Source organism: Rousettus aegyptiacus, unplaced genomic scaffold (genome assembly GCF_014176215.1).
Source record: "Rousettus aegyptiacus isolate mRouAeg1 unplaced genomic scaffold, mRouAeg1.p scaffold_m13_p_3, whole genome shotgun sequence".
Classification (NCBI taxonomy): Eukaryota; Metazoa; Chordata; class Mammalia; order Chiroptera; family Pteropodidae; genus Rousettus; species Rousettus aegyptiacus.
In genome coordinates, this window is record NW_023416306.1 from 172,709,978 (window position 1) to 172,721,394 (window position 11,417).

The following is an 11,417-nucleotide window of genomic DNA, read 5'->3' on the forward strand; positions in this document are numbered from 1 at the left end:
TGGACGGATGAGTGATGGAGATGGGTAGTGGAGAGATGGAAGTGCCATTTATATGTATGGATAACATAAAATATAAGGATAATAGATGAATGCATGGCAGGATAATGGGCAGGTGACTTACTAGATGGATGGATGGTCGGTGGGGATGAACGACTGGATGGGGAGGTAAATTAATGGATGAATGATGCGGCTGTGGAATGCGGGGGGTGAATGGGTGCATGGATAGCAGTCAGGTGCTGGAGGCATCCTAGTCGGTGGGGCTGGACTGCGTGTGGAGGAAGCTGGTGGAGGGCGGGCGCATCTGTGTAATGGTAATTGGTTCCTTGATGACGAACAGATAAATGGATTGTAGATTGTGAGACGGAGGTTAGATGGATGTGGACACTAAAATGATGAATTGATGGATACCGAAAGACTCTAGGATAGTGGATTAATTGCAGGTAATAGGTGATAGATAGTAGATGCTTGGTGGGTAGCTGAATCATAGAGGTATGGATGGATGGTGGATAAATAGTAAGTGGATGATTGTGGTGGATCTATCCGTAAAGAATGGATAGATGGTAGATAAATGTGAATGTATATACAATTAAGGGACAGATCATGAACGGTGAACAAGTAAATGCTGGCCGGATGGTGTCCAAATGGGGGACTAGATGGCACATAAGTGGATGGTTGTTAGGTGGATGGATAATGGATTGTGTGCTGTGGAAGTGTAGACGGAAGGTGAACTCTGACTAGGTGATTAACGGATGAGTTCTAGATGGATGGATGATGATTAGGTGATAAATAGATGATGGTTAAACGATACATAGTTATATCTTGGAAAATGGATGCATGAAAGATGAATGGTGGGTGTGTAAATGGCGGAGATGGTGGCTGGATGGTGGGTGGTGCGTGGCGTTGGTAGATGGATGGCTTAACGTGTAGATGGGAGAAGACGGATAGATGGCAAGTAGATGGTGAACGGCCGGTGAGTAAAGATGGATATTGAAGAAGGATGACTAACGAGTGGGGATGGCGGACAAATAATGAGGCGATGGTGGGTGAATGCTCGCTGCTCTCTCTCTGTTCTGCCCCCGGGACCTAGAATAATGCTTGGAACATAGAAGGGACTCAGGAAATCTTTCTGGAATGGGCGAATATGAATGGGTGGTAGATGGTACTCGAATGGGTTTTGGATGAATAGTGAATTATGGCCGGATGATGGAGGGATGGATGGAGGATGTTGTGAAATGGACAATGAATGGACAGATACGTGTTGGGTAGGGATGGTAGATGGTTGGTGGGTTATAGTTCATAGAAATTTGAACGGACGAGGGGTGGTGGACGGTGGTGATTGAATGTAGATGGTCGGATTGTGGCGGATTGGACGGATGGAGGCTAATGGATGGAAAGTGGTTCGATCTGGATAAACTAACAGCAGATAGATGGTAGATTGACCGACACCCAGATACGCGGTGAATGGGCGAATGGATGGTAGGTGGACGGGTCGTTGTTAAACACTGATGGACAGCTGTTAGACCATGAGTAAGTGACGGGTAGGTGGCCGATGCGTGGCTGGGGAGTGAATGTTGGACCGATGGGCATCTTCGCAGTGTGTCGATGCTTGGTCAGTGTGGGTGTTGGCGATGAACAGACGGATGCATGACGGATGGGTGGCGGTTGGACGGCGGATGGCGCCTGGACCTGCACGGTTAGTGAGCGCTGGGTGGTGGACGGCGGTCGCCGGCTCATGGATGGTGCGTAGATGGTGCGTGGTCGATGATGCTGGCTGCGTAGCGGATGCCGAGTGATGCATCGTGGGTGTTGGATGGAAATTGGGTGTCAGATAAAGGATGGTGGGTGTTAGTGCTGGTTGGTGGAAGGGCGGGGAGTCACGTGGGTCAGAGGTTGTGCACCTCGGTGTCAGGTGCCAGGTGCTCCGTTGCCTGAACGAGGTGGGGAGTGAGGATGAGAGGGGAGTGTGGTGGGGTGACCGCCCCCCCCCACACCTTGGCCTTCCCACTTCCTCGTCCGCCTTTCCTTGTCCTCTTCACTCCTTCCATGGAGAGGGCGTCTGTCCCCTTTCTATGTACCTGGCCCCACTCAATTCTGACTCCTGAATCCCTAAACCTCGAACCTGAGGCTAGAGATCTCAAGTGAGCGGGATCGGGTTCTGGGGAACGCGATCTTGTTCAAAGGGAGATGACGCCAGGGTCCTACCTGGGAGCTAGAGCCGGGAGTGGGGGAGCGCGGAGGGGCGCCGAGCTGCCTGGAAGAGGGGAGCGAGTGTGAACGAGGGGCCGGGCGTGCGAGCGCGTGTGGGCGGGGAGCGCGGGGAGCGGGGAGCGCGCTCGGAGCGAGGGCGGGCGAGCGGGGCTCGCAGCGCCAGGCTGAACGTGGCGGCCGCGGCGCCAGCATCCAGCGCGCGAGGGTGAGTGAGCGAGGCGCGCGGGCGCCCCCTCCCCACCCTTGCCCGGGCCCGCGGCCGCGTGCGCCCTGGCAGCCAGGAGCGGCGCGGCTGGGAGAGGAGGGAGGGGGCCGTTTGGGGGGTTCGAGTCAGAGCTCCTTGGGGAAGGGGAGGGCGTGCGGACCACGTTCAGCCCCTGGCTGCTGGACGCCAGGCTTTGGGGCAGAGCAGTGCCCCTGGGCGCTGTGCACCGCCACACCTGTCCCTACGCACCTGGGAGCCGGGGGAGGTGCGTGTGGTGGGAGCCATCGGTGGGCCGGCGCCCCCGCCGACGCCGGACCCCGGCGCGGGGTCGCGGGGAGGCAGCCCTTAGGCACTTGCTCTCCGCCTGCCTGTCCCCCTGGCTCCACCCAAGGTGAGAGCTCTGTCACCTGCGCCTGCCGCCACGCGCCTCGCCCTCTCTATCCCAGTCGCCTTCCTGGGTCTGTCTTCTCTCCGCGTCTTCCTTCCCCAGCTGTCCCATCTCCGCTTTGTCCGTGGCCGGCGGTTTTCCTGCTCCCACATCTGTCCGGATCTCTGAGTGCCCTCCCCCTGTCTCTGGCCCAGCTGCCCTCGGTTCTAGCCGAGGTTTTGGGTCGAGGGGATCATTGGGAGGGACAGACCTGGGAGCAGCGGGCGCAGGGCGAGGCAGCTTTCACCTGCTCCGGGATGGGGTGGAGGCAAGCATGGGTATGACTTGGCCGCCCACTGCCCAGGACACCCAGCATGTGGCCCCCGCCCCTCCCCTGGCTCTCAGGGAACCGAGCTGACCTGAGCTGGGTCTTTGGGGAAAGGAACTTCATGTCCCAGAATAGCAGCCGTCCCCCTCTGCTGGGTCCCCACAGGACCCCCTCCCCCACATCCAGCAGGCCGTCATTACCAGTCCCCCCTGCCCCTCCTCCTGCCGGTCCCCTCCCGGCACTCTTGCCCTTGGTCTGTGGCCCCTGCAGCCTCCCAGGCAGTGCCAAAGGAGGTGTCTGCCTGCCAGACCCGCTTTCCCGCCTCTGGCCTAGCACAGGGGAGGGTCTGGGCTTCCTTTCCGGAGCCCCGTGGCCTCTGGCTGGGCTCTCCTGCTCTTGTGCCTGGCCTGAGTGGTCATGGCCGGCTGCAGGCAAGATGTCCGTTTCCCTTCAGCTGTGGACGCTGAGCGTCTGCTCTGGAGGGGGTGGGCGGAGCAGGGAACTGGGCACCTTCTTATCCCGCTGACTCGAACCTTGCTCCCAGCCTCCCGTGCCGGAAGCCCGTTTGGGTCCGTCCGCTCCCTGTGCCTGCCCCGTGCTGTTCCCTGGCTCAGGATATCTACTCTCCTCCCCGCTGCTCTAACTGCCTCCTGCTCATCCCTCGGGCCTCAGATCAGCTGATCCTCTTCCAGGAAGCCTTCGTGGCCCGAAGGCTGGGTCAGCCTCTCCCCCTGCCCCTAGCCCTGTGCCCTGTGCCCCTCTGCAGCCCTGGGTACACTGTGTGGTGCCCCCTCCGAGGGTGGGCTCAGGCAGGGATTAGTCCTGATAGGGGTCCAGCGGGAGCCACGGGCGCTGGGCCCAGTGTGGGGTGGGGTGGCTGTGGGCTGGAGCAGACTGAGGCTCCCGGAAGGAGGGTGGGATCCAGCGTCCGGTCCACAGCAAACACCTCTGTCTCGGGGTCTCTCTGCTCCCTGTCTTCGTGCAGCCAACAGCGGCAGTGGGATGAGCACCCCGCAGACCGCCATGCCGGAGCTGAGCCCCGCTGATGAGGCCGGAGGCCTAGCAGGAAAGGTAGGTCGCTGCAGCGCTGGGGTGCCAGCCCTCAGCTTTGGGGGACAGGAGCGAACCAGCCTCCAGCCCTGGCCCATGACTTGGGGCATGCCTCAGTTTACCCACCCGGGTGGAGGAAGCAGTCACTGTTTCATAGAAGTCCGATGGATAAAGTAATCGAAGGCTGAGCTGCCTTGGCTCACTCAGCTCCCCTTCCGGGCCCAGGGGTCCCCAGGCTTCATCTTCAGGGCCGGAGTCCCTTGCCTTCAGCTCTAGGATTTTTTTGGGGGTGGGGTGAAGCAGCTAAAAAGACATTTACCCTTACACAGGGGCAAATCTGAATGTTCTGAGTTCTCACTGTTGGCGTGGCTGCAGCCAGAGGGGCTGGAGCAGGGGGACAGGCCGCAGCGGCACCAGGCCGGTCAGGAGCCTGGGGTTGCAGACACGACCTCGTGGCAGGGCAGGTGGAAAGAGGGACACTGGGCCTTGGAGCTCCAAGCTCTGCTGGCCTGGACGTCCCTTGCCCCAGTGACACCCCCCAGGCAGGGGTCGGGAGGGCTTCTCTGAGGCGGAGGGAAGGAGGAGGGTGGGCGGCAGGACTCCAGGAGGGGAGCAGCCCCCGGACTAGCAGTGCCAGCAGAGGACCCAGGAGAGTCCAGCCACCCTGGGGGGTGGCTTGGGCCCTGCTCTGCTGCTCCTCTCATCCCATGGATGTCCCAGCCCAGTGACACGTGTTCTCACACTTGAAGGTCACCGGGGGTACTTGGTGAAAATGCCTCCTGGGCCCCCACCCAGAGAGTCTGGGCGGGCCCGGGAAGATGCGTTTAAACGCAGGTGGTGCCACGGTGGGGGGGGGGGCTGTTTAGCGGAGTCCCGCCGGGTGTGTCTGCCCTCCGGAGAGGCGCGCACCGCGGGGGCAGGTGGACATGCACCGAACCACTACGCTGCTGGGTCAAAGCGGTGGCGCAGGGCGCTAGGGAAGGGGCCCCGCGCCCAAAGCCGGTCGTGCCGGCCAGTCGGGGGCGCTGGGGCCGGACGTCTGCGCAGTGGCAGCGGCCGCCGGAGCCGCCACCTTGGAAGGCCTTGAATGGGAGGCGGGGATGCTGAGGGCACCAGGAGGGCTTGGGGGCGCCCCCGCACACTCTTGTGGGCACTAAACAATGAGCCCAGAGTGAGCGGCTCAGGTTGCCATGGCAACTTCTTAGCTCCTCTGAGCAGGGAGGGGACAGAAGACCCAGCAGGGAAGACCCCATGCAGGGGCTGTGCAGGGGCCCCGGAGGCAGCCGGGGTGGGGGGGGGGGGACACGGAAGCCCTGGGCTCCACTGCTGACTATGTGACCTTGGGCTCTCTGGTCTCAGGCTCCTATCTGTGAAATGGGCCTAAAGGAGGAGCCCAGGAGGGTCATATGGTGCCCAGGGACAGTGCTGACCTCAGGCTCTGAGTGCCCCAGCCTCAGCAGTGGGATGGAGGAGGGGCTGGGCCGCTCTCAGTGAGGTGGTGGGGAGTGGGGAGCTCAGGGCTGGGCATCGCCTGAGCCCCGTCCACTGTCCTGCAGGCTGCGGTGGGCGTCCGGGAGAAGGGCCCTCGGCTGGGCCAGCGGCTGCCCTCGATCGTGGTGGAGCCCAGTGAGATGGACGCCGTGGAGAGTGGGGAGCTGCGTTGGCCCCCGGAAGGTGCCCAGAGAGGGCCCCCTCAGCGCCACACTGCTGCTGGTGAGTGAGGGGCCAGCTGTGGGGGCACAGAAAGCAGGGAGTCAGAAGAGGGGCTCCTTCCTGCCCGCTCTGAGCAGGACTGTCCGCCCCTCCAGCCGGCTGGTACCCCGCCCATTGCCGGCCCTCTGAGCCTCTGCTTGGCCTTGACCCTCTTCCTGTCACCATCCTCCCTCCCGCCCGCACACTGAGCGCCCCGCCCTGCACCCCCGTCCACTGTCGGGGCCCCAGTTCCGGCACCGGGGAGGCATGCGGTAAGCCTTTGCTGGATGAACGGTGGCACGTTGTCCTCTGTCACCAACCAGTCTCGCCTCCTCTGTCCTCTTCCCTCCTGATTTATCACCTTTGGAGCAGGTGTGCGTTGCCCGCGGGGGCCTGGAGGGGGTGAGGGTGCTGAGTCGGCCTAGTCCCACAGGTGGGGAGACGGGCCGGCCCGGTGGCAGGCTCCTGATCTGGCCTCAGGAGCCTTGGTTAAAGGCCGAGGGACCACTGAAGCCGGAGAAGCCGGCAGGATGTGTGACTAGGAGAGGGGTCGGCCAGGAGCCAGGGCCGAGGTACAGGACAGAGAGCGGGCTGGGCAGATGAGGGGCGAGCTATGCCCTGCAGGGTCTGCCCCTGGCGAGGAAATGAATTCTGAGCACCCTGTCTCCCTTCTCCCCTCTTCTGAAACAGCCCCCTAATTTGGGCCCAGAAGGGACCTGTCCATGCCATGAACCCCCCTCCCCACAGCCCCTCAGGACGGGACAGCCCCCTGGTGGCGCTCGGGTTCTGGGGCAGGCTCCAAGGCTGCCCCGCACCTCCCTGGACTCCTCCTTACTCTGGTGGATGAGCCTGGGACAGGCACCTCTGGTTCTGCCCCCCCAGCCCAGAACTGGGCGTCCAGCACCCACTCCCTCCCCGTCGTCTGTGGGGAACTCGTGGCCAGCGCCAGCCCAGCTGCCTGCTCCACCTGGGCTGCAGCCCCCATGCCCACGCGTCCTTGCGAACCTGTTGAAACGCAGCCCCGCAAACACAGAGGCCTTCGTGTTTCTGCAGCCCCTTCGCCGACTCCGCCGGGAGCACCAGGGAAGGCTCCGGACGCCGCTGGCAGCCAGTGTGCCGGCTCCAAGGCCCAGGACCCCACGGCCCAGTAACAGGGCCAGGACGCGGCCGGATTCTGCTGTCCTGGCGCTCTGCCATTGCCCTCTGACAGCCAAGAGGACTTCAGCCCCAGGTGGCCGGGCCACCGCCACCGCCTCTGGCCTCACCGAGTCTGGCCCCGCCCAAGCCCCTGCCCGATCCCGAGGACCCCGGGTTTGGGTCGCACCCCTCCTCGTTCCCTGGTCTGACGCAGGAATAAAGGCTCTTCCTGGTGGTCAGTGGACACAGCTGGTGTGGACTGGAGGGGCTGAGGACAATGTTGGATCTGCCAGTGGCCTTCCGGGCAAGGGTTTGAGCTCGGAGCCCCGCCGGACCAGGCCAGGGTGCCGAGTGAGAGTCCCCTCGGGTGTTCTGCAGGGGATGGGGGTCCGGGGGCCTCCTCTGGCGCCCCCACCTAGGCCCCTCTGCTCCGCTCTGCCTGGATTTATCGCCTTTGGAGCAGGGCCAGATTCCTCCCGGTGGCCTCCCGACCCCCTGGGGCCTGCAGCCTGAGGGGTGCCGTCTTTCCTCTCAGCCCCCTCTACACGGAGCACGGGGGGCATAGGAATGGCACAGGGGGTAGGGTGTGCTCTTCCAGCCTCAATCTCATTAAATCTCACGAAAGTCGCATTTCACAGACGAGGAAACCAAGCTGCGAAGGCAGGTGCCCAAGGCCACGGTAGGAAGCCGTCCCTCTAGACTGGCCCCACACGGGGGACTGGGCGGCACCTGCTCTGGCACCTGTCCCTCCATGGGCTCCGGCGACGTTGTCTCTTGGCTCTGATCCGCTGCACGAGGACAGGGAAGCCCTGCTGGCCCGTTGGGTTGGCAGGGGGGTCAGAATCGTGCACTGCCTGGGCCCTCTCCCCAAGTGTGCCACCTCCTCCCATCTTCCCACGCGGGGCCCCTGCCCTGGGCTAGCCTGACCGAGGCCTGAGGAAGCTCCGGGCCTGGCGGGGAGCAGTCCGGCATAAATGTTAGCACAGCGAAGTCCTCAGGCCCAGGCAGGGTGGGATGGCCGGTGAGCGGGGTGGGAGGCGGGAGACACAGGCCTCTTTGTTCTTTCCCAGAGGCCTTGCTAACCTCCAGGATGAATGAGGCACTTTCTGCCACCCGCCTACCTCCTAAGAATAGCCCCCTTCACCCCCAGTGCAGAGAGGTAGGAGGCACGAAAGTTCTCTCTGCAGCCTGGGAGTCGGCTTTAATTTTAGCCTGGTGACCCACGTGGGCCCCATACGCAGGTCAAGGACACTCTGCGGGCCCTGCGCTGTCTGCAGCCTGGGAGAGATGCTGGGCTTCCTGCTGGGTCCCCAGTGGGTGGGAAAGGGGGCCGACACTTCCCAGGAAGTGTGGCCAGGACTTGCTGACACTTGGAATGTAGGGTGAGGGACCTGAGCAAGCCGGGGTGATTTCCGGGTTCCTGCTGTGGAATGTCGGGTGGCGATTTCACCCTCACCCCTCTCGGGCAGTGTGACGCCGCTTTAAACACGACTTTCCCAAGGTCCTGCAGCTGACGAATAGCTGAGCTCGGACAGGATCCCAGGTGTGAGACCCCCGCGTGGCGGCTGCAGCACACCCTGAAACAGGACAAGTCTTGGGTGGGGCGACCCATAATGAGAGGTGCAGGGACCCGTGCGGGGTGAGCTGGAGGGCGGGGCGTCAGATCCCGGCAGGCAGCCCAGTGCCGGCGGGCAGGGCATGTGGACCCTGCCCTCCGCTCGCCCCGTACAGCTCAGGGGCCCACAGCTGGCAGGACTCCAGCCCACCCACCGCCCCTCACCCGGACCTGCCGTGGTGGGAACAGTCGGGGGCGGTGTCAGAGGCAGATGCCCCGCCCCTGGTTAAGCCCCGCCTCCAGACCCGGGGCCCCGCCCCCAGAGCCCCGGTGCTGGGCGACCTGGGGAAACGTCCGTGGCAGTCATCCCGCGGCTCCCCCTGGCGACGGTTAGGGTCACTGCAGAAAGAACGGGCGTCTCAGCCCAGGGGCCACCTGTTCTTTGCAGTATTCACCTTGAAGAGACTGAGGCTCAGACGGAGGCACTGTCTCCCGCCCAGGCCCACAGTTAGGGGCGCCGGGTGGAGCCCAGACCCATCTCGGTTCCAACCCGCAGCAGTGCAGGCGGAATTTGCCGCCTCTGGCCCTGCCTGCTGGGCGAGGAAGCCTGGCCTCCCAGGAACCTCTGGGGCGTCTGACAAGTGTCTGATGGTGAGGGTCCTTCTCCTGCCCTTCCTACCTGGGATTCAGGTCCTCCGTGGAGGTGACCCCCTTTGACCCCAATAGCAACCCCATTTACGGAAGAGCAGCCCGGGGCTCGGAGTCAGAAGGCTGCACGCGGGGGCGGGGCCCTACGCCTGCCCTCCCGACCCCAACTCCTTCTGCGTTCTGACCCCAGCCAGACTCGCCCCGCCCAGGCTCCTCTGAGACAGGCTGGGACTTTTCCAAAGGGATTTTACTCAGAAAGTTGGGGAAAAACAACATGGAAATAGAATAAAAGAAATATTACAGCCTCTTTCTGTAAAGTGGCCCCGGGTGGGGGAGGGTGCGGGGTGCAGCCGGGACTTGGGGAGAGTCCGGGAACAGTCTGCAGGCCCAGGGCACCACCTGCTTTTCAGGGCCCTGTCTCTTGAGTAGAAGTGACCCACAACTGGAGGTCCCAGGACCCCGATGTGCCTTGTGAGCTGGGGAACAGGAGGGTCAGCCTGAGGGGCCCTGGCCGGAGACCCTGTCCTCAGAGGCAGAAAGCTGGGCAGGGGGCCGAGGCTCTCTCACCAGCTGTGTGGCCGTGAGTGGGTTCTACCATTGCTCTGAGTCATCCCCCAACACAATCTCTCCCTGCCCCGCCCCCAGCAGAGCAGAGCTGCCCCAGACTCCCACTGGACAGCTCTGTGCGACACTTCTTGGGGCGGGCCCCCTGTCTCTTGAATTGTGGTCGCCCATCCCATCTCTCCCTCTCGGACTGTTGGAGACACTTAGGACAGGGGGCCAGCAGCTGGGAGGGAGGCCCGTCCCAACAGCTGGGGCCTCACCAGCCTGAGCGGGGACTCTTATGACCCCACTTCACGGAGGGGAACCCAGGGCACAGGGTAAACCACAGGGCTTCCTGGCGGAGGTGCCGGCATCTCTGAGCCCAGCGCGGCCCATCTGCAGATGGCAGTGGGGTGCTACAGCAGCCTCTCAGGTGCCTTCTGAACTGTTATGGGCTGGATTTTGTTCTCGAAAAATTCCTGCGTTGAAGTCCTAACTCCCGGGGACTCAGAACATGACTGTTGGGGGGGTGGGGTCTTTACGTGTGATTAAGTTAAAACGAGGCCAGCAGCATGGGCCCCAACCCAATGCGACTGGTGTCCTTATATGAAGAGGAGACACACAGACAGACACACACAGAGGGACGACCGTGTGAGGACACGGAGAGACAGCCACCTCCGAGCCCAAGAGAGAGGCCTCCGGAGAAGCCAGCTGTGCCCACACCTGGAGCTCCGACTTCCGGCCTCCAGCCTGGAGGAAATGAACGTCTGCCGTCTGGGCAGCCCAGCCTGTGGGGCTGCACTTGGCCCTCGACACCAAGCCGCAAGCTCGTCTCTGTGCTCCCAGCACCCCGCGCGGAGCACCTCCCTGCTCCGGCCCCTACCCTGGTGGCTGCAGCCCAGGTGGGACAGGCCTGGATCTGTCCTCCTTGGATTTTCCCTAAGAATTTTCCCTGGGACGCTCACAGAAGAATCTCCCCATGACAGTGTGGCTTCTGCCTCTTCTGGGAAGTCTCGGTGACACCCCCCCTCAAAATGTCTGCAAGCCGACCCGCCGGGGAGGAGCAGGGCCATGCTCCCTGACCGCCCGGCACAGGCCCTGCCCAGAGAGCCGGCCCTCCCCACCCGAGGGTGCCCGTCTGTCCAGCAGGCCCCTCCGCTTCTGCCAGCTCCTGAAGCCCTCGGCGGCGGCGGCGGCATGGCGGACGACATTCCCTCTTCTGTCACCGCGCCCCCTGGCCCCGAGGCCCACATGTCTGCTCTCCTGGCTCTCAGTGGCAGGCAGGGGCTCTCAGGACGAGCTTGGCGGCCAGGCCTGGTGCTGGCACCTCTGTCCTGGAGGCAGGGGTCCTTTCAGGCTCAGGTGCTGCGGGCTGGGTGTCGCCCCGCCTGGCGCCTGCTCCCGCTGGCCTGGGTCTGACCGCAGGAGGAGCTGGCAGCCGGAGCAGGCCCCGGCAGCGCCCGCCCGCCCTGCTCAGGAGGGCTGCCTCCTCCGTCCCCACTCCTTGGTCCCTGAACCTCAGCCCAAGCCCTGGGCGCCAGGAATCAAAGGTTGAAGAGATTGCCTCTGGAATGGGAAGGGGGTGGGAACATTTCTGAAAGTGAAAGTGTGGGGTAGGGCGGAGGGTGGGGCTGGGGGTGGGGCCGGTGGGCCTGGGCAGTCGCTGACCACAGCTGGGAAGTCC

The 11,417-nt window shown here is 63.3% G+C and overlaps 1 protein-coding gene across 1 annotated transcript; it reads left to right on the forward strand.

Annotated features, from left to right (window-relative positions):
* Nucleotides 1–3,752: 3,752 nt before the first annotated feature.
* LBHD2 (LBH domain containing 2) lies at nucleotides 3,753–7,113 on the forward strand. Its single transcript, XM_016165977.2, has 4 exons — nucleotides 3,753–3,825; nucleotides 4,094–4,179; nucleotides 5,715–5,871; nucleotides 6,904–7,113. Exons 2-4 carry the CDS (start codon nucleotides 4,111–4,113, stop codon nucleotides 6,999–7,001), a joined length of 324 nt encoding a protein of 107 aa, XP_016021463.2. The 5' UTR covers nucleotides 3,753–3,825; nucleotides 4,094–4,110; the 3' UTR covers nucleotides 7,002–7,113.
* The last annotated feature ends 4,304 nt before the right edge of the window (nucleotides 7,114–11,417 follow it).

Coding starts and splice junctions, on each gene's coding strand:
- LBHD2 (XM_016165977.2), top strand. CDS start 4,111: ATGAGCACCCCGCAGACCGCCATGCCGGAGCTGAGCCCCGCTGATGAG. Junction 4,180..5,714: donor CCGGAGGCCTAGCAGGAAAG/GTAGGTCGCTGC, acceptor ACTGTCCTGCAG/GCTGCGGTGGGCGTCCGGGA. Junction 5,872..6,903: donor TCAGCGCCACACTGCTGCTG/GTGAGTGAGGGG, acceptor GTGTTTCTGCAG/CCCCTTCGCCGACTCCGCCG.